General features: G+C 40.1%; 2 protein-coding genes across 21 annotated transcripts in view; both read left to right on the top strand.

Annotated features, from left to right (window-relative positions):
* LOC148413763 (protocadherin gamma-C5-like) overlaps positions 1-22,952 on the top strand; it is a 216,405-nt gene that overhangs the window by 87,536 nt on the left and 105,917 nt on the right. Inside the window, exon 1 of one of the 20 annotated variants that reach the window (XM_088431308.1) lies at positions 5,209-7,771. The exons of 15 other annotated variants lie outside the window; for them this stretch is intronic. In XM_088431308.1, coding sequence (XP_088287434.1) covers positions 5,348-7,771 — 2,424 coding nt within the window. In that variant the 5' untranslated portion in view covers positions 5,209-5,347. Of the gene's footprint in view, positions 1-5,208; positions 7,772-8,778; positions 11,585-13,251; positions 15,757-17,067; positions 19,599-22,952 lie in introns of those variants that run through there. 4 more of the 20 variants (XM_088431306.1, XM_088431311.1, XM_088431341.1 and 1 more) reach the window with 4 other exon arrangements.
* Positions 1,593-5,023, top strand: LOC148413765 (protocadherin gamma-A3-like). Its single transcript, XM_088431351.1, is given in 2 exon segments — positions 1,593-4,143; positions 4,411-5,023. Coding segments are annotated over 2 exon segments (2,478 nt in total). The 5' UTR covers positions 1,593-1,692; the 3' UTR covers positions 4,438-5,023.

Genomic DNA, 22,952 nt, shown 5'->3' on the forward strand with positions numbered 1-22,952 from the left:
GTGCTAACTGATAGGTGGCATATTTTCAGTTGAAGGCTAATGAGTTCCATGCCCTGTCACTACCTGTGCATCTGCAAGCATTTTAAAGCAGTTATTCCATATGTAAGATAATGTTTATATGTTCTGGAGGGAAAGTGGGCTGAGTAATAGCTATGATCCCAAATGATTCCTCTGAATTTTAATAATATTTAGTAGTTTTCTTTTTTTCATTTAAATTAATAAGTGTGTTTAAAAAAATGGTTCATTACTGGTTTCTTTGTCATGTTTGGTTGCTGTCATTGTTAAAAAAAAAAAATTAGTTGAGCAGGTAGTTTTATTTTGTTTTTGAAGGTTGTTGTGGCCTCTTTTTTATTTTAGTGTCCTGACTTTTTCTGACAAAAAAAGCTGTCACCATAAGCATGATCATTTTTATCAAAATAGATGGTTTCTTTTCTAACATAAAAGTTGTTGTCCATTTTGTCTGCATTTTGAAAGAAATGGACATTTCACTGGAATTGATTATCCTGTTTAAAAAACTAGAGAATTTGTTGTTAAATGGGAATAGGTCAAGGTACATCAAGCATTACTTGAGGTTTTATCAGGGTTTCTGTGGCTATCACAAATCTAATACAATGCTTTGCAGTCCCATGAGATACAGAACAAATCTGGAATCCTGAGCAAAATGTTATTGTTTAATCGTGTGATATTGACTTTTTATAAAACGTTGTATGTCTTCATTTTTTTCAGGTTCATATAGATATGTATTGTCATATAAACGCTATTGTCATAGTGACACAGTGTTCCAGCAGAAAAGCAAGAAATATGTGGTAATACACTGAAGATTTTGAACACTATTCAACTACAAGTCTAAAGTTTGATAAATCAGAGTTTGATGAGCTAGCACTTTGAGTCAAGTGTTATTTTCATCCTGAAATGCTTTATCTTAGTTAAGTGGTATTTGGCAGAAAACAATAGGCATATCATTTAAGTTAAGGACTACTTCTTTTGAGACAAACTTCAGCTTTTTATTCTGTTTATGTATTAAAAAAACAAACTGACAACTTCTTCCATCTACGTATATTTTTCAGCAATTTCAGTGTAATGAGTCAATTCCACCATTTCACCAGAGTGAACCTGTGACTTTGCATCTTAAATGCATTGTAATTAGGAACCGACTATGAGTGCGTTCCAGTATATAGCATTTACCGATTTGAGCTGCACGTCTCGGGCTCATTGTTTGGTTTTATCTCTGTCCATGGTGCTGAAAGACATTGTGCAACGGTTTTGTTAAACAGTGCGCAAACCGAAGAATTTAAGACAGTGCTCATCACGTATGACAATTGTACTACTTCAGCTCCAACACCTACCTGACTGCATGTTTGCACAAGTGACACATTTGAGAAAAATGTGTATTTACTATTTTTTTGCGGTTAATGTCAGTGTGTTTGCTAAACAATAACGTCATGCAGATGTTGCTTTTCTTTCTCATGTTGAACGTTTTAGCTTGACCGGAACAATTTTACCCATCATCCTCAAAGGGGCGCTGTTACATATTAAATGGATTTGCTGGTGCTGCGTGAGGCAGTGCAGTTCCCTCCTCTGCTATTGTCATTTGGGCAAAAGACAGCTTCGCGTGAACAACGCACTAGGAATTGAGCAAAACAAAACTGAAACAATTGAGCCTTGTTTGTTGGAATATTTTTTTCAACTCGTATGCCTGTTTGTAGTAGGATTGATTTTCCTATGGAGTCTGTTGAAATCCGCCCGAGCCGAGGAGGAATATGGCGACGCGCAGCTCTCTTCGGCTTTTGGTGTTTTTTCCTCAATGGAACGCAGGCGCAAATCCGCTACTCAATACCAGAGGAGATGAAAAAAGGCTCTCTCATCGGTAATGTGGCTCAAGATCTCGGTTTGGATCTGAAAAGACTTCGTTCTGGGCGGGCCCGCATCGTTACAGGGGAGAACGTCCAATACGCCGAGCTGAGGGTGGACAAAGGGCTTCTGGTTGTCAATGAGAGGATAGATCGAGAGCAGCTTTGCGGGGACGTGACGCCATGCAGCTTTACCTTCGAGATTTTATTGGAAACCCCGATGGAATTGCATCCAGTGACCATCGAAGTGTTAGACGTTAATGACAATTCCCCCACCTTTAAAAGCAACCAATTGCGTTTTGAAATCAGCGAGTCTGCTGCTCTTGGCTCCCGTTTTGTTTTGGAGAATGCTCACGACGCTGACGTGGACACAAACAGTGTGCAGAGTTACATTTTAACACCGAGTGCAAATTTTGTTTTAAAACATCACGCCAGCGCAGGAAGCAGGAAACATGCAGAAATGGTGCTTCAGAAAGCTTTAGACAGAGAACAACAACCAAAATTGTCTTTAAAATTAGTGGCTTTGGACGGGGGAAATCCACAACGATCAGGTACAGTAAATTTAGATATTTTTGTTCTAGATACAAACGATAACGCACCAGTTTTTAATCAGACAATTTATAAAACAAAAATATATGAAAATGCACCAAAAGGCACCCGTGTTTTAACCGTTAATGCCACAGACGCAGACAGTGGCTCAAATGGAAAAGTATCATACTCATTTTCAAAATCAAATGCAGAAATAGTAGAACTTTTTGATATAGACAAAATAACAGGACTTATTTCTATAGCAAAACCAATAGATTATGAAAAAGACAAAACAATTGAATTCATTGTGGAAGCTAAAGATCAAGGTGGGCTAACAGAATCTACAAAAATTGAAATTGAAGTCATGGATATAAATGATATTGTACCTGTCATAAATGTTATGTCTTTCAATAGTCCTGTGCAAGAAGATTCCCCTGTCGGTACCACTATCGGTATCATTAATGTTAAAGACCAAGATTCTGGTGAAAATGGTCACGTGAGATGCACGATTGAAGGCCGCATTCCATTTCGGATCAAATCCAATATGAGAAATTACTTTGCACTTGTAACTGATGCTGATTTAGATCGTGAAAGTGTGCCAGAATATAACATCACGGTTGTTGCGTCTGACGCTGGTTCACCTCCACTTTCCTCTAAAAAGATTTTTAATGTCAAAGTTTCGGACGTCAATGATAATGCTCCTGTATTTCCGGTCAGTTTATATCGTGCAAACATCGCAGAAAACAACCCGACAGGTGTTTCTTTGCTTAAAGTCACTGCTAAAGACCCGGATGAAAACCAGAATGCCCGTGTCTCCTACATGTTGGAGCAAAGTGAAATTGGAGGAAGGCAAATTACAGAATTCGTTTCTATTAATGCAGAAAGTGGAGTTATTAGTGCAGTTCGCTCATACGATTATGAACAAATCAAAGAGCTGATATTTATTGTCAAAGCTCAAGATGGAGGCTCCCCTCCCCTTAGCCGCAACGTGAGCATTTGCATCCTGATACACGACCAGAACGACAACGCTCCTCAGGTGCTGTATCCGATCCAGACGGGTGGTTCTGTTCTGGCCGAAATGGTGCCTCGTTCTGCAGATGTGGGCTACCTGGTGACCAAAGTTGTGGCGGTGGATGTGGACTCTGGTCAGAATGCTTGGCTCTCCTATAAGGTGAACAAAGCCACAGACAGGGCGCTGTTTGAAGTGGGCCTCCACAATGGAGAAATCTGAACTGTCCGCCAAGTGACTGATAAAGACGCTGTCAAACAAAGACTGACTGTTGTGGTGGAGGACAACGGGCAGCCCTCTCGTTCAGCTACAGTCATTGTCAACGTGGCGGTGGCTGACAGCTTCCCGGAAGTGTTGTCAGAGTTCACTGACTTGAGCGTGTACGACAAGGAGTACAATGAGAAGCTGACTTTTTACCTAGTCTTGGCTTTGGCTGTGGTCTCCTTCCTCTTCATCACCTGCTTGCTGCTCATCGTATCGGTGAAAGTGTACAGGTGGAGACAGTCTCGTGTCCTGTACCACTCTAACTTGCCTGTTATTCCTTATTACCCACCACGCTACTCGGATACTTTGGGAACGGGAACCCTGCCGCAGGTGTACAATTACGAGATGTGCAGGACCATTGACTCCAGAAAAAGTGATATGAAGAACATGCAAGCTATGAGTCAAAGTTTAGTCAGTGTGGATCGAACGGATACTGATACACCGTATGACAATAAACAGATGTCAGGACACAGCTCGCAGTTGTCAACTTTGGTGAGTCACATTTCCCAACATTGTTTTTCTCCATCCTTGTCTTCAGTTTGCCTTAGTAGCTTCTTGGCTCACTCTCACTGCTTTTTTACATGGTGATGTAAATGTTTTGATTAAATGCAGTGTTCATCATGTCTAATAATATGCTCTAAACTTAATTGTATTGGTTATTCAAACAGCAGATTGTCGCCATTAACGATAAATTACTAGTTTTATTAGGATTGTATTCATTTGCCACTCCTTAATCCTGTGGTTTTTGATTCATGTCAGAGGACACAATTTCTTCGCACTGGCTGAGGAGGTTGTCGTCCACCCTATGACTGCTCATCACTTTCATCACATTCGAGCGCTTTATGACTTAATCTGTTCCAATTACTTTTCCAGTTATTTTTGAATGTGTTGCCTATATCGTTACTTTAATTTGTCTTTGCAGCTGTTGCATTTATTTGTTGTCTTCTCAAGTAATCGCACTTGCAGTTCGACCGGAAATTATTTGTTGGCGATCAAGTCACTCACGAATCATGACTGCGTTTGGAAGCTCAAAACTTTTTTGAATTTGTCTTGCTACAATTATTTTCTTTAGTTATAATCATCTTCAATTTCGAATGAGTTTTTTTTTAATTCAATTATATTAATAAAGAAGCTGTTTCAGCATATATTGCCGCATATTTTTTTCAACATTTGATCCTCTTTACAGCGTCACTATCAAAATAGGGTTTGCAAACGATTTCCAAATGAAAGAAATCATTGTGCTTATCATTATTATTCCTATTTTATCACTTTGTAATATTCTGTATATGCGACGTTTATTTTTCTGCCTCTGTGTCAAACAAATCACTTGCTTGCATGAGGTTTTTTTGTTGGTAATTATTTTAAGCATTAAATCCTCAAATGCACATGCGCATCTTGATAAAAGAAAATAAGTTGCATTACTCATGTTGAACTCAGAGGGACGCTGTAGGTCAACCGATCATTGAGAGTCAGTATTATTCCACTCTATCTTCTCACTGGTGAGGACTGAAAGGGGGAACGAGGTGGTGTTCATCACTCAGGCTCGCTTCGAGGGGATATAGAGACTCGCTCTCACTCTTGTCGTATAAGACAGGAAAAGTCCATGCAGTGTTTTTTTTTCGTTGGCATTTTGTAAAACACAAGAATACGCATATTTTATTTGGATTATTTTGGAGCGTTTTTTAATATTTCTACAATGGCAAACGGAACACCTCCCAGCGCAGCGTGCAGAAAATGGCGCACCATCTGCTGGCGTCTGTCTTTTCTCCTTTTTCTCAAACCAATGGTCGACGGAAATATAAGGTATTCAATTCCAGAGGAGATGAAGAAAGGCTCATTGATCGGAAACGTAGCACAGGACCTGGGTTTGGATGTGAAGAGACTGTTATCGGGGCGGGCCCGCATTGTGACGGGAGAGAGCGTCGAATACACCAAACTGGTGGCAAACAAAGGGACTCTGGTGGTGAATGAGAGGATCGACCGAGAGCAGCTTTGCGGAGATGTAACACCGTGCAGTTTCAGCTTTGAGGTGATATTAGAAAACCCCACGGAGCTCCATCAAGTAACTGTTGAAATTACAGACATAAATGACCACTCGCCGACGTTCAAAAGAAACGAGATCCTTTTTGAAATAAGTGAAATTGCAAACACTGGTGCTCGATTTTCTCTTTCAAGTGCCGAGGACCCGGACGTAGGTGTGAACACACTGAGAGAATATTTTTTGACCGAGAATGTCTATTTTGTGTTGAAACAGCATTCAGATACAGATGGCAAGAAATATGCGGAGATGGTGCTTCAAAAGCCGTTAGACAGGGAGACGCTCCCTATACTGTCTTTAAAATTAATAGCGGTAGACGGCGGAAACCCACAAAGATCTGGTACAGTTAATATTAATATTATTGTTCTTGATGCAAACGACAACGCGCCTGTTTTCAACCAGTCCGTGTACAAAGCCGTCGTAATGGAGAATGCTGCTGTCGGCAGTTTCGTCGTCACTGTTAATGCCACTGACGCAGACTTTGGGTCGAACAGCCTATTGACTTATCATTTTTCTGACGTGGACAGCAGCCTGCGTGATGTGTTTGCCATAGATGAAAAGAGTGGTGTTATTTGTGTAAAGAGCTCTATTGATTTTGAGAAAAATAAGAAATATGAACTGAGAATAGACGCAAAGGACATGGGAGGATTAACCGACTCGTGTAAAGTGATTGTTGACGTCATAGATGTAAATGACAACGCCCCCACAATGAGCGTCATGTCCTTCACGAGTCCTGTATCAGAAAACGCCCCACCTGGGACAACTGTTGGTATCATCAATGTTAAAGACATAGACTCGGCTGAAAACGGACAGGTGAATTGTAGAATTGAGCAAAAGTCGCCTTTCAAAATAAAATCCAACTTGAGAAATTATTACACTTTGTTAACGGACTTGCCTTTAGATCGTGAAAGTGTGTCAGAATATAACATAACTGTTGTTGCCACAGACGCAGGTCTTCCTCCACTGTGGAGCAAAAAAACATTTCATCTGAAAATCTCCGATGTGAACGATAATGCCCCCGTGTTTTTATATGCCCTTGAAAATGCAGTTATTACAGAAAATAACCCCCCTGGCGTTTCTATTGTGACTCTTAATGCTAAAGACCCCGATGAGAGTCAAAACGCTCGTATTTCTTATATATTAGAGGATACTAGCATTGGTGGAGCTCCAGTGTCTGACTATGTTTCAATAAATGCAGAAAGTGGAATGATCCATGCAGTTCGTTCTTTTGATTATGAGCAAATTAAACAGCTGGACTTAATTGTCAAAGCGCAAGATGGAGGCTCTCCTCCCCTCAGCACCAACGTGAGTGTTCGCATCCTGATCCAGGACCAGAATGACAACGCCCCGCAGGTGCTGTACCCGGTGCAGACAGGTGGCTCGGTTCTGGCCGAAATGGTGCCTCGTTCAGCAGACGTGGGCTACCTAGTGACCAAAGTAGTGGCGGTGGATGTGGACTCTGGCCAGAATGCCTGGCTCTCTTATAAACTGCACAAGGCCAATGACAGAGCACTTTTTGAAGTTGGCCTTCATAATGGAGAAATCCGAACTGTCCGCCAAGTGACTGATAAAGATGCTGTCAAACAGAGACTGACTGTTGTGGTGGAGGACAACGGGCATCCCTCTCGTTCAGCGACAGTCATAGTCAACGTGGCTGTGGCGGACAGCTTTCCGGAAATCATGGCAGAGTTCACTGACTTGAGCCTGCATGACAAGGAATACAATGACCAGCTGACTTTTTACTTAGTCTTGGCTTTGGCTGTGGTCTCCTGCCTCTTCATCACCTGCTTGCTGCTCATTATCTCCGTCAAAGTATACAGGTGGAGACAATCTCGTGTCCTGTACCACTCCAACTTGCCTGTCATTCCATATTATCCACCACGCTACTCGGATACTCTGGGGACTGGCACTATTCCCCATATGTACAATTACGAGGTGTGCAGAACCACTGACTCCAGAAAAAGTGACATGAAGAATATGCAAGTCATGAGTCAAAGTTTAGTGAGTGTGAACCAAGCTGATGCTGACATGATGCATGAAGACAAGCAGATGTCAGGGAACTGCTCACAGATGTCAACTCTGGTGAGTCAGATGTTTCACCATTGTCTCTACTTTTGCTGAAATAATGTTGCGAGGTTTTTCGTCATTGTTGGCTTCTTATATATTCAGAAAATTAATTAAGTATATACACACCAGGTATTTCACACCGGGACCTATAAATTTACATTTTCATGAAGATGTGGCCCACTTTTGCCATTGTCCAACCAAAATGTGTTTTTCAATCCGTAAAACACAAGGATTCTATCTTTTTTAAAAACACAAGATTTTGGAGAATAATATGTGACCAAATAAAACACATATAATATACTTTGTGAAACTTTAGAAATAGATATTTTGTTTGCATTGTGTACTGACTTCAATTTATGTCACACAACAGATATTCGTATTTCACTTGCATATATTTTCATCTTCAGTAATTGAGTCCTTATCTGAATCTAATTGTTATTAGCTAGAGTATACAATAGACATTCTAGCGAACACGTAATTGCAACTATGTGTAAATAGTTGCAATAATACATCCTTTTTGGAACACATTCTTTACAAATGGATATTCGATGTTGCTGTCCTTGGTGCTGAATTAGTTTACGACTGGTTTAGAAATACTTGGATGCAATCGAAGATAATAGCTTCCTGATAATTGAATTATCCAATTGTTCTCACTGTCATGCTGTTTTAGCAAGACAGCAAATTTAATTACATCACACCCAAAACACAAGGCATAATTATTGAGATCAATATGTCATTTACTATGCACAATGTGACTTCTGTCATGTATAGCTCTTCTCTGTCGAAAGATAGACAAAGAAAATGTTCACTACATCAACAACAAAAAAATATGCTGGGTCTTAGGAGGCTATATACTATAATAAAACATGTTTTTCTAAAATACAGTACTTTGATCACTTCTTTTAGGATGGATGCATATTAGAATGAGAGCTCTGTATGATATATACATTTTTTTCTGCTGTTAAAAACATGACCTCTTAGTCATGTGATCAGGGTTTGACAGTTTTCCATAATACTTTTTTTTAAATGAGTACTCAAAATAGAAAATACTTTCAACATTAGTCAATAATCATATTTGTATATTTATGTAAGTCGAGTTCATAGTGACCCCAAATCAACTGATTTTGCGTTAATGTATTACATGCGATTACATGGAGGTGCACTACTGCGAAAATGCACTAAGTGCCGCTAGTGGTACATCATTGAATTAAAAGGAAAATAGTCCGTGCAAGAGTCCTGCTTTTCGACTCCTTTTGACAGCTGCGCTGCTGAGAAGGACGACGGACTGCTCGCCGCTAAATGAGGATAGTCCGGTGGATTCTCGTTTTTATTTTTAACTTTTTCATTTGAAGATCGACTGTTTTTTACCTCGAAGCAATCAGCAATCTGCATGTAATGTTTTGGAAATATCCTATGGCTTCGTTTTGGATGCACGCTGAGAAAGGCCGATGGCGCACACTGTTTTTCATTCTTTGTCTGTGTGAGCTGCGCTCTATCGCCGGACAGGCTCGCTATTCCATTCCGGAAGAGCAGGCGGAAGGCTCTTTTGTTGGAAATATCGCAAGAGATTTGGGCTTGGACTTGGGTAGACTCGTGGCAGGTAAAGCTCGTATTATAACAAGATCAGATCGACAGTATGTTGATTTAAAGCGAGACAAAGGCACACTTGTGATTAAAGAGCGAATCGACCGAGAAGAGCTTTGTGGAAAGACGACGCCCTGCAGCTTCAGCTTCGACATCATTTTAGAAAATCCAATACAGCTTTATCGTGTAACAGTGGAGGTCCTGGACATAAATGACAATAGTCCGTCCTTCCCACAATCAGAAATTAGTTTGAAAATCATTGAAAATGCTGCAATCGGAACGCGTTTCTCACTCGCAAATGCAGCCGACCCTGATGTTGCTATAAATGATATTCAGAAATATGCACTTAAACCATCAGATAATTTTAACCTGGAAATACATAATCAACCGGACGGCGAGCGTTTTATAGAAATGACTTTACAGAAGCCTTTAGACCGCGAGAAAGAGGAGAGTCTCACACTCATGTTAATTGCTGCAGATGGTGGTGAGCCACATAGATCAGGGACGGTAAGAATTCAAATCACTGTATTGGACGCAAACGATAACGCGCCAGTCTGTACTCAGTCTGTTCACAAAATAGATGTACCAGAAAATTCACCTGTAGGGACATTGATCACGACTGTTACTGCAAACGACGCTGATGCAGGTCAATACGGTGACGTCACGTATTCCACTCCTCACATGACTAACGAGGAAAAGCAGCTTTTTAATATAAACGCAAAAACAGGAGAGATTAGCCTTACTGGCATATTAGATTTTGAAAAATCAAAAAACTTTCAACTAAAGGTCCAAGCTAGTGACCATGGAGGTTATACAGATACATGTAAAGTTATCGTTAACATAATTGATGAAAATGACAATATCCCTACGATTAAGTTAATGTCATTTTCTCAATCCATCCCCGAGGATTCTCCCCAAGGTACAACTGTAGCTGTTTTTAACGTGAATGATGAAGATTCTGAGAGCAACGGTGTTGTCAAGTGTTTTATAAATAACGACCTCCCTTTCAAAATTGAGTCTTCATTAACAGGGTACTACACCATAGTGACTGAAGATTTGTTAGACCGGGAAAGTATCCCTGAATATAATTTGACCATAACAGTATCTGACCAAGGCTCTCCACCACTGTCTAGTGGTAAAAATATAAACGTTAAAATATCTGATGTGAATGATAACCCACCCAAATTCAAGCAGTCTGAATACAGTAAAAGTATTCCAGAGAACAACTCTCCAGGTTTTTCCATGTTTACTGTCACTGCAAGTGATGATGACTGGGGCCAAAATGCTCGAGTGTCTTACTTTCTGGAGGAGAAAGAAGTTAATGGAGTAGCTGTGTCTTCATTTGTCACGGTCAATGCAGAGAATGGGGTCATCAATGCAATCAAATCATTTGATTACGAACAAATCAAGTCTTTTAAATTTAACATTACTGCCCGTGATTCTGGATCCCCTCCTCTGAGTTCTGTGGCCACAGTTCACATCCTGATCCAGGACCAGAACGACAATGCCCCTCAGGTGTTGTATCCGGTGCAGACAAGTGGCTCGGTTCTGGCCGAAATTGTGCCTCGTTCGGCAGACGTGGGCTACCTGGTGACTAAAGTAGTGGCGGTGGATGTGGACTCTGGCCAGAACGCCTGGCTCTCCTACAGAGTGCACAAAGCCACAGACAGGGCCCTGTTTGAAGTGGGCCTCAACAATGGAGAAATCCGAACTGTCCGCCAAGTGACTGATAAAGACACTGTCAAACAAAGACTGACTGTTGTGGTGGAGGACAACGGGCATCCCTCTCGTTCAGCTACAGTCATTGTCAACGTGGCGGTGGCCGACAGCTTCCCGGAAGTCATGGCAGAGTTCACTGACTTGAGCACGCACGACAAGGAGTACAATGACCAACTAACTTTTTACTTAGTCTTGGCTTTGGCTGTGGTCTCCTTCCTCTTCATCACCTGCTTGCTGCTTATCATATCGGTCAAAGTATACAGGTGGAGACAGTCTCGTGTCCTGTATCACTCCAACCTGCCTGTCATTCCATATTACCCACCTCGCTACTCGGATACTTTAGGGACAGGAACTCTCCCGCACGTGTACAGTTACGACGTGTGTAAGACCTCTGACTCCAGAAAAAGTGACATAAAGAACATGCAAGCCATGAGTCAAAGTTTAGTGAGTGTGGATGGAGCTGATACTGAAATCTCGCATTTGCACAAGGAGATGTCAGGAAACTGCTCACAGATGTCAACATTGGTGAGTTACTTTTTTATTTCTAGAATGTCTTGTGATTGGTGTTGATCTATAATGTCTTATGAGTATTTTTTTACAGACTGAGGGATAAATTAACCTGTGGTTATTTTTTGCCAAATGATGAATAACAGTTATCAGGGTGGATATTCCTTGCTTTCAAAGTGTGTATATGATGTGGTGAAATAACCTTTGATCTATTGTGTTGGATGCTATATCAGATTTTGAAGAAAACGTTTGGAGGTTTGGATTTCTCAACAGCGCTTATGTTGCATGTTTCCAATGCTTAATAATTTTTGCTTAGTGTGTTTTCAGAAAAAAAATGTATTTGTTAGGATGCCTATTTGGGTGTGCACCATAAAAGTTGTTTCACTTTCCAGGCCCTTTCATCCTCAAAGATCTCAAAATTCTGGCAGAACTTTGGTGACGTTTCTTTGGTTCATCAACAGTTATCTGCCACAGATACCTTAGTGCAAAGCATCACTCATTTGTAATTTTTTTTTTTTTTTTTTACCACCAACCTAAGTGAACTTTGACCTTTGAGTCTTTAAATCTGTTTTTAAAAATATACTGCGTGCATTCAAGCATTTTATAAACCTTGAGGATCAGACAAAAAAAAGTAAAAATCATGTATGTTTATTGCTTTTTGTAATTATTTAAATAGTTGAGTCTTACCTATTGTAAACGCCTGATCATGACCATTTAGCAATAGTGACCTTCTTAATTGCCCATCATAAACCACCATAGAAATTTATTCCTATTAGTGTATCCAGGGTCTGTCGCAGCATCTGGAATGTTTGTAATCATCAGCTGATATTTTTCCATTTTTTTTTTCTCACTTGTCCACATTTCAAGTCCTGCTATTTCAAAACCATCGATAGCATCCGACTTCGGCCTTTATGACATTGGGTCAAAATTAAAGTTTGTTGATTTTTACTGTAAGTCTATCTTGATCTGTTTCTTTCGAAAGTAGCCTAATTTATTAACAAGTCATTCCACAGTTAAACTTTACTTATTGTAAATGCCTGTACTGAAGACCTTCTCTTTCCTTATTTTTTTTTGAGTCTAAAAACCTTCCGTTTTCGAGGTTGAGTCTGCATCAATCATTTTTTTCTGTATAATATAAAAAAAAACAATAAAATACAATTCTAAAATAAGGTTGTAAGAACTAATATTTGTGTCATTTATAATTGTTGAAGGCAAAACATATATGTGTTTGAATATTTAGGTTGAAAAAAAATAGATTAGATCTTATCTCATGATATCAAATTACGTTACATTGCATAATGGTCATTACAACCTCAAAACTACAGGACACCAAAATGGATCAGAGATGCATCTAGAGGCTGATTAAAAAATGAATACAATTGTCAAAACATTTCTTAAGCCATCAGAAATATATTTAAACCTCGTTATTTGATACTTACGACGCTGTCATTTTACAATTCATTTCAACATTTTCGATATAGGAGTTTAAATGTGATCCCTTGAAAACAATATAGAAACGCATATTTATTAACAGCCATACATGCACTACTTCGAAAATGCTCTGAGCGCCGCTCGTGACACGTCACTAAATCAGAGGGGAAGTCATCCTTACAGGAGTCTTCCTCTGTGGCATCCATATGAGCCTCGCGGCTGAGAAAGACGACGGTCTGGACGCCATTTATCTGTGGTTTCTGGTTTCAGTGTTGGACCAACAAACTCTGTGTATGCTTTTTTTTTAATGATAGCGAAATCGTCTTGGAATATTTTTTGGATTGAACATGTCTTATTTGTGGAAGTGCGCTGCCAGAAGCCGACGGCTCACACTGTTTTTTATTCTTTGTCTGTGTGAGCTGCGCGTCGTAGCTGGACAGGCTCGCTATTCCATACCGGAGGAGCAGGCGGAAGGCTCTTTTGTTGGGAATATCGCAAGAGATTTAGGTTTGGATGTGGGCAGACTCGTGGCAGGTAAAGCTCGAATTATTACGAAAGGAGGTCGACAATATGTTGATTTAAAGCGAGACAAAGGCACACTTGTGATTAAAGAGCGCATCGACCGAGAGGAGCTCTGTGGAAAGACGACGCCCTGCAGCTTCAGCTTCGACATTATTTTAGAAAATCCAATCCAGCTCTATCGTGTAACAGTGGAGGTGGTGGACATTAATGACAATAGCCCGTCCTTTCCTCAATCAGAAATAAATTTGGAAATTGCCGAAAGTGTAGCATCCGAGGCACGTTTCTCACTCGAGAACGCAGAAGACCCTGATGTTGGAACTAATGATATACAAAAATACGTTCTTAAGCCATCAGATAATTTTAAACTGGAAATACAGAATCAACCTGACGGTAAAAGCTTCATTGAAATGACATTACAGAAGCCTTTAGACCGAGAGAAAGAGGAGAGTCTCCATCTCATGTTGATTGCTTCAGATGGCGGGGAGCCACATAGATCAGGGACGGTGAGAATTCACATCACTGTGCTAGATGCAAACGATAACGCACCCGTGTGCACTCAACCCATTTACAAGGTAGATGTGCCAGAAAATTCACCCGAAGGAATGTTGATCACGACTGTTAGTGCAAACGATGCTGATGCGGGCCTGAATGGTGACGTCACGTATTCTACTCGTGCTGCCAAAGAAACCGAACTTTTGTTCGATGTAAATGTTAAAACAGGAGAGATTAAAGTTATAGGTAAATTGGATTTTGAAAAATCACAGAGTTATCAGTTAAACGTACAGGCCAGAGATCACGGAGGTTATACGGATACCTGTAAAGTGTTTATCAACATAATAGATGCAAATGACAATGTTCCGACTATTGAATTTATGTCCTTTTCGCAATCCATACCCGAGGATTCTCCTCCAGGTACAACTGTAGCTGTTTTTAACGTGAATGATGAAGACTCTGAGGGCAATGGTGTTGTCACATGCTCCATTAATGATGATGTCCCATTTAAAATTGAGTCTTCGTTAACAGGTTACTACACTATTGTTACTGAAAACGTCTTGGATAGAGAAATTGTTCCTGCATATAATTTTACCGTAACAGTGTCTGACCAAGGCTCTCCACCTCTTTCTAGTAGTAAAAATATTCATGTTAAAATATCCGACGTAAACGACAACCCGCCTAGATTCCAACAAACAAAATACAGTAAGATTGTACCAGAGAATAACTCACCTGGTTTTTCCGTGTTTACTGTCAGTGCGAGTGATGCTGACTGGGGACAACACGCTCGAGTGTCTTACTTTCTGGAAGAGAAAGACATACATGGGGTAGCTGTGTCTTCTTTTATCTCGGTTAATGCAGACAATGGCGTCATCAATGCAGTCAAATCGTTTGATTACGAACAAATCAAGTCCTTTGACTTTAACATTACCGCCCGTGACTCTGGATCCCCTCCACTGAGTTCTGTGGCCGTAGTTCAAATCCTGATCGCAGATCAGAATGACAACGCTCCTCAGGTGCTGTACCCGGTACAGACAGGCGGCGCAGTGCTGGCCGAAATGGTGCCTCGTTCGGCAGACGTGGGCTACCTGGTGACTAAAGTGGTGGCAGTGGATGTGGACTCCGGCCAGAACGCTTGGCTCACCTATAAAGTTCAAAAAGCCACCGACAGGGCGCTGTTTGAAGTGGGCCTCCACAATGGAGAAATCCGAACTGTCCGTCAAGTGACTGATAAAGATGCTGTCAAACAAAGACTGACTGTTGTGGTGGAGGACAACGGGCAGCCCTCTCGTTCAGCTACAGTCATTGTCAACGTGGCGGTGGCCGACAGTTTCCCGGAAATCATGGCAGAGTTCACTGATTTGAACGTGCACGACAAGGAGTACAATGAGAAGCTGACCTTTTACCTAGTCTTGGCTTTGGCTGTGGTCTCCTTCCTTTTCATCGCCTGCTTGCTGCTCATCATTTCTGTCAAAGTATACAGATGGAGGCAGTCACGGGTCCTCTACCACTCTAACCTGCCTGTCATACCATATTATCCACCACGTTACTCAGACACTTTGGGAACAGGGACACTCCCGCATGTGTACAATTACGAGGTGTGCAGGACCACTGACTCCAGAAAAAGTGACATGAAGAACATGCAATCGATGAGTCAAAGTTTAGTGAGCGTGGATGAAGCTCATCATGACACGCCGCATGTGAACAAGCAGATATCAGGAGACTTTTCTCAGATGTCAACATTGGTGAGTCAAAATGTCATTTATTTTCTAGTCTTTGATATATACCCCTCATAGATTGAATGAAATGTTTCATCATTTTTTCGGCTGTTGCACGTTTGGACAATCACACGGGCCAACACCTCTCAACCCTCCCATCTTTTTTTTGTCAATGTGGCAGCTTTTTTTTCCTGTTAGCCCCACAGTGCATTCAACGACTGCTGACATTTCAGCACCATAGACAGCACCTCACGCTGCGCTTTCTAACCATGCAGTGGCTGTCAAGTGTCGGTCTGTCACTTTATAATCTTAGTCCTTCGTGATCTTTTGCTTACACTATATTTATTTTATCGTATGACACGATTCACGAAGTTAATGGCGAAATGGATATTAAATAAATATATTAGACGTGGAGTAGTTGAAAATGTTACTTTTGTTTTCTAATTTTGTGTCTCATAGCTTTCCCAGTTTTTGAGCATGATTGTGCATTAGTATTCATTCTAACTGTGTTTGATGTTAACAGAAGGACGTTTAAAAACGAAACTTAAATAATTTAATGCCAAAATCTTAATTTATGTCAAATAAAACCAAACACCAAAGCACAAATTAAAAACATTAAAACATAAAATATACAAATAAATATTTTTGTCGAATAATTTTACATACTATTACTCTCTCCAGTTATATATTTTGATCGCTCAATCATTGATTTAATAGTTTTGATTATAGTTCATACCCCTGAATACAAATAAAACATACAATAAATGAAGTGTCTCCGTAGACAAGTCAGCAAACAATATATTAGATTAATTCAGACCAGATTGTTATTCAATATTTATTGATAGTTAATTGGACTGACTATTATATTTATTGATCTTCTCAAAAGTAAGAAAACTAAATTAAGATTGTACATAAACAGACGTGTATATGTACGTAAAAATGAATACATATACAGACTGATGTAGACTAACGACTTGTGAACATGCTTTGCTGAATACGATCAGAAACTCTTTTATAAATACCAATTTTATGTCAAGCCTTCGTTGTTGTCTGTAAAAGTTACTTCTATGATTTTGTATACATCGTTTGATATGATTTATTTCATTATTATAATGCTGTTACTTTTAACATTTTACTATGCATATGCAGCATTAATATTTAGACAACACCGTTATAGGAGACGGAAATATGAACGCTTTTTTTAAAGGCCATGCACTACTCCGAAAATGCTCTGAGCGCCGCTAGTGACACGTGATTGAATTCGAGGGAAAATAGTCCATGCAAGAGTCTTCCTCTTTGACTCATTTTAGAGCTTGGTGGTTGAGATACACGACGGATTGTTCACCATTTGATGTGTGATATCGTCTGTGGATTTTCGTTATTTTTACGATCGTCTAAATTGAAGTGCTTTTTCTTTGTTTTAGAGGATTCTGATTGGAATAATTTGGGGATTTACCATGGATTGCGTTTGGATCCGCACTGCTAAAGGCCGATGGCGCACACTGTTTGTTATTCTTTGTCTGTGTGAGCTGCGCTCCGTGACTGGACAGGCTCGCTATTCCATACCGGAGGAGCAAGCGGAAGGCTCTTATGTTGGAAACATCGCAAGAGATTTAGGTTTGGACGTTAGCAGACTCGTGGCAGGTAAAGCTCGTATTATAACAAAAGAAGATCGACAGTATGTTGATATAAAGCGAGACAAAGGCACGCTAGTGATAAAAGAGCGCATCGACCGTGAGGAGCTCTGTGGAAAGACGACGCCCTGCAGCTTCAGCTTCGATATCATTTTAGAAAATCCAATACAGCTTTATCGTGTAACAGTGGAGGTCACTGACATCAATGACAACAGCCCGTCCTTTCCGCAGTCTGAAATTAAACTAAAAATTGCTGAAAATGCTGTTGTTGGAACTCGTTTCTCATTAGAGAATGCGGATGACTTTGATGTTGGTATTAATGATATTCAGAAATATGTTCTTAAACCTTCAAATGATTTTAAATTAGAAATACAAAACCAACCGGATGGAGCAAAGTTTATTGAAATGGTTTTGCAGAAGCCTTTAGACAGAGAAAAAGAGGAGAGTCTTACACTCATTATGATTGCTTCAGATGGCGGCGAGCCACATAGATCAGGAACGGTGAGAATTCTCATTACTGTGCTGGATAATAACGATAATGCGCCAGTGTGCATTCATCCTTTTTATAAGGTAGATGTACCAGAAAATTCACCTGCAGGAACTCTTATCACCACTGTGAGTGCAAAGGACGCTGATGCGGGCCTAAATGGTGAAGTCGCTTATTCCACTCGTAGCACTAAAGAAACTGAACAGCTGTTTGAAGTAAATTTTAAAACAGGGGAGATTAAAGTTTTAGGTGAGTTAGATTTTGAAAAATCGAAAAGTTACCAAATAAACATCCAGGCGAGTGATCATGGTGGCTTTACAGATACATGTAAAGTATTCATTAATATCCTTGATAAGAATGACAATGCCCCCACTATTCAGTTAATGTCATTGTCTCAATCCATTCCAGAGGATTCTCCCCCAGGGACAACTGTAGGTGTTTTTAACGTGAAGGATGAAGACTCTGAAGGAAACGGTGTTGTCAAATGTTTTATTAACAATGACGTCCCTTTCAGAATTGAGTCTTCATTAACAGGTTATTACACTATAATTACCGAAAACATCTTGGACCGAGAAAGTGTCCCTGAATATAATCTGACCATAAGAGTATCTGATCAAGGGTTTCCACCTCTGTCGAGTAGTAAGAACATCAACGTTAAAATAACTGACGTGAATGACAACCAACCTAAATTCCTTGAGTCAGAATACAGTAAGACTGTGCCGGAGAACAACCCTGTTGGTTTTTCAATCTTTACTCTCAGTACTCGTGATGCGGACTGGGGCCAGAACTCTCGTGTATCTTATTTACTGGAGGATAAAGAAGTTAATGGAGTGGCTGTGTCTTCTTTTGTCTCAGTCGATGCAGAAAGTGGGGTGATCCATGCAGTCAAATCATTTGATTTTGAGCAAATCAAATCCTTTGAAATTAACATTACTGCCCGTGACTCCGGAAACCCTCCTCTTAGTTCTGTGGCCACAGTTCAAATCTTGATCGCAGACCAGAATGACAACGCCCCTCAGGTCCTGTACCCGGTGCAGATGGGCGGCTCGGTGCTGGCTGAAATCGTGCCACGTTCAGCAGACGTGGGCTACCTGGTGACTAAAGTGGTGGCAGTGGATGTGGACTCTGGTCAGAATGCCTGGCTTTCCTATAAAGTGCACAAATCCACGGATAGGGCGCTGTTTGAAGTGGACCCCCACAATGGAGAAATCCGAACTGTCCGCCAAGTGACTGATAAAGATGCTGTCAAACAAAGACTGACTGTTGTGGTGGAGGACAATGGGCAGCCCTCTCGGTCAGCTACAGTCATAGTCAACGTGGCTGTGGCTGATAGCTTCCCGGAAGTGATGTCAGAGTTCACTGACTTGAGCCTGCACGACAAGGAGTACAATGACCAGCTGACTTTTTACTTAGTGTTGGCTTTGGCTGTGGTCTCCTTCCTCTTCATCACCTGCTTGCTGCTCATCATTTCAGTCAAAGTATACAGATGGAGGCAATCACGGGTCCTCTACCACTCTAACCTGCCTGTCATACCATATTATCCACCACGTTACTCAGACACTTTGGGAACAGGGACACTCCCGCATGTGTACAATTACGAGGTGTGCAGGACCACTGACTCCAGAAACAGTGACATAAAGAACATGCAAGCCATGAGTCAAAGTTTAGTGAGTGTGGATGGAGCTGATGCGGAGATGTCACTTAACAACAAGAAACTTGCAGGACATTCTTCTCAGATGTCAACATTGGTGAGTCAAATATCTCATCATGCTTCTGTTCTTTATGTCGTATTTGTTCACATCATACAATTTCACAGTGTCTTGAATTCACAACCAAAGAAATGTTACAGATGCTTCCTTTTGCAATTACTTGGTCTTTTAAAAGAAGCTTTCTATGACACATTGAGTCTAAATAACACACAAGTATTTCAACAAGCTATTGCTGTCAAAATGTATTGAAAAAAGTATTAAATTCTGATTTAATTAAAAGAACGGCACATAAAATGAGGCAACAGCTCTGATAACTCAAAAATAAAAAATACTATACATGAGACTAAAATAAGTTTGAAAACTGTTTGAAAGCTGTTTTTGATAAAATACTCGGTCATATTTCACACAAAATGTTCCATTAAATTTTCAACATTTTATAACTGCACTAATCTGCCTTTATTTTCAAAATGACAGTTATACAACTTAACTTTTGTCATTCACCCACCTGCCAATGTCTTCCTAAACAAATACAAAATCTAGTAATTAGTCAATCTCTTCTATAATCTTGTTGTAAAATATACAAAAAAATGATATAATACTAAACTTTTCTGTATTTTTAACGCTTATAAATATTTGACAAATATCTCCAAGACGTTCTGGTTTCATAGGTCGCTGTCCATGTTACCCATATTTTTCTTTCAGATGAAGAAAATCTCACGCGGTTCAAGATCAAGACGATAACCTTTTGATATTGAAGACGTATTTACTTGCACTAATCATGTCAATAACTTATTATAAGACACTATTTGCTGCTGAGTAATTCACTATTTGCTGCTGAGTAATTATTTCTGACGATAAGTTTAGTGGCTTGTTTTGGTTTTATGACTACGATGATTATATGACGATGATGATGGTTGTAAAAAAAGATGATAATATAACAATTTATGAGCCCCATGTTTGATGAAATCCAGATGAATTCGATGCTTATTTATCAACATAAAATTAGATTTGTCATGTAAGAGTATGATTTATTTCATGGTGAGCCTAGGTTGATGGCATTTTGAAAGTATTGCAATAGCTTTTTTTATGTTCACAATGAAGCAGACTTTTCTTCCTTTTTACGAGAACTTTTAGTGATGTTATTCGTTGTTTTATTGCTGGCAAATGTTGTAAGAAGTGACTGTAAACACAGCCTCTTTGTATTGCAGAATATATTTTTGTTAAATTTCCAAAACGCTGAACGTATACTTTCTCTGAACTTAGTAACTTTCAATTTTGTCTGCTGTACCGGTCTTACACGTTTTCGACTCTAAGAGACGCTGTTGGCCTATCTATTTTCCGTGTGTTGTCGTCATGCAGTCTCCCTTATCGACCAGTCATTGAAGGAGATTTTCTGTCTTTTGTTGGTAGTGAGGATATGAGAGAGAACACCAGTGTGCGCTCCATATTTATCTTCACCTCATCCAAAACGCCATTTTTTTGAGCGGACGAAAGAACATATCCACTTTTTGTGTGTGTGATTATGGAAAACGGACATCTCTATTTTTTGCGCACACCATGGAAATTATTTTATGGATGGCGACGCCAAATGGGGACGCTCGTATTTCTGCTTCATTTGGTCACCACGGTAGGTGGACAGATCCGTTACTCTATTCCCGAGGAGATGAAAAAGGGATCCGTGATTGGAAATGTGGCACAAGACCTCGGTTTGGATACGAAGAGACTCATTTCAGGGCGGGCCCGAATTTTGACGGAAGACGACATCCAGTACACGGAGCTGAAAACAGACAAAGGGCTGCTGGTCGTCAATGACAGAATAGACCGAGAGCAGCTTTGCGCAGATGTGACGCCGTGTAGCTTTAATTTTGAGATTATTTTAGAAAATCCAATCGAGCTGCACAGAATAACTGTCGAGGTTTTGGATATAAACGATCACGCTCCCACGTTTTCAAGTAACGATAAAGCTGTCATATTTGAAATAAGTGAATCAGCTGTCGTTGGAGTGCGCTTTCCTCTGCAGAGTGCAGAGGATCAAGATGTAGGGCAAAACGCATTGCAAAAATATATTTTGTCACCTAACGATAATTTTATAATCAAGCAGCATGCGAATCCAGATGGCAGTAAATATGTGGAAATGGTGCTACAGAAATCTTTAGACAGAGAGCAACAACCTCGTTTGTCTTTAAAATTGATTGCACTTGATGGAGGAACACCACAGAGATCTGGTACCGTAAATATCGAAATAAATGTGCTGGATGTAAACGACAACGAACCCATATTTAACCAGTCATCTTATAAAGCCTCCGTTTATGAAAACACCATTAAAGGCACGAATATAATTACTGTAAATGCTACAGACGCTGACATTGCTTCAAATGGAATGATCACCTACAGTTTGTCTAAAACAAAAGGAAGTGCGTCAGATATGTTTAATATTGATGAAAACACAGGGACAATTTACGTGTCTGGTCAAATAGATTTTGAAAAGAATAAAAAGTACGAAGTCAGAGTGGAAGCAAAAGATCAAGGTGGGCTGACTGGGACCAGTAAAGTTATTTTTGACGTAATTGACATTAATGACAATGCTCCAGTAATTAACATCAAATCATTCTCCAACTCTTTATCTGAAGATGCACCTCCTGGAACAACAGTTGCAGTTCTTAACATTAAAGATGTCGACTCAGACAGAAATGGGGAAATTAAATGTACCTTAGACAGAAAACTTCCTTTTAAAATGGAGCCATCTATTACCAATTATTATAATTTAATTTCAGACCAACGTTTTGATAGAGAATCTGTCTCAGAATACAACATAACAATAACAGCCACTGATCTCGGAACGCCTCCTCTTTCTAGCTCAACAAAGTTGTATCTTAAAATATCTGATGTGAATGACAATGCACCATTATTTAATAAAATTATGTACTCTGCTGATGTCACAGAGAATAATTCTCCTGGTATGTCAATATTTGCTGTCTCTGCTAGAGATGCTGATTGGAGTCAAAATGCGAGAATATCTTATTTTTTGGAAGACACACAGATAACTGGCAGTCCAGTTTCAACTTTTGTGTCTTTAAATTCTGAAACTGGCGTTATCAATGCAGTTCGATCGTTTGATTATGAGCAAATTAAACAACTGGACTTAGTAGTCAAAGCACAAGATGGAGGCTCACCTCCCCTAAGCACCAACGTCAGTGTTCGTATTTTGATACGGGACCAGAATGACAACGCCCCTCAGGTGCTGTACCCAGTGCAGACGGGCGGCTCGGTGTTAGCCGAAATGGTGCCTCGTTCAGCAGATGTTGGCTACCTGGTGACCAAAGTTGTGGCGGTGGATGTGGACTCAGGCCAGAATGCCTGGCTCTCTTATAAAGTGCACAAGGCCACAGACAG

The sequence above is a fragment of the Hippichthys cyanospilos genome, chromosome 13 (genome assembly GCF_059441005.1).
Source record: "Hippichthys cyanospilos isolate Australia breed blue-spotted pipefish chromosome 13, RoL_Hcya_1.0, whole genome shotgun sequence".
Lineage (NCBI taxonomy): Eukaryota > Metazoa > Chordata > Actinopteri > Syngnathiformes > Syngnathidae > Hippichthys > Hippichthys cyanospilos.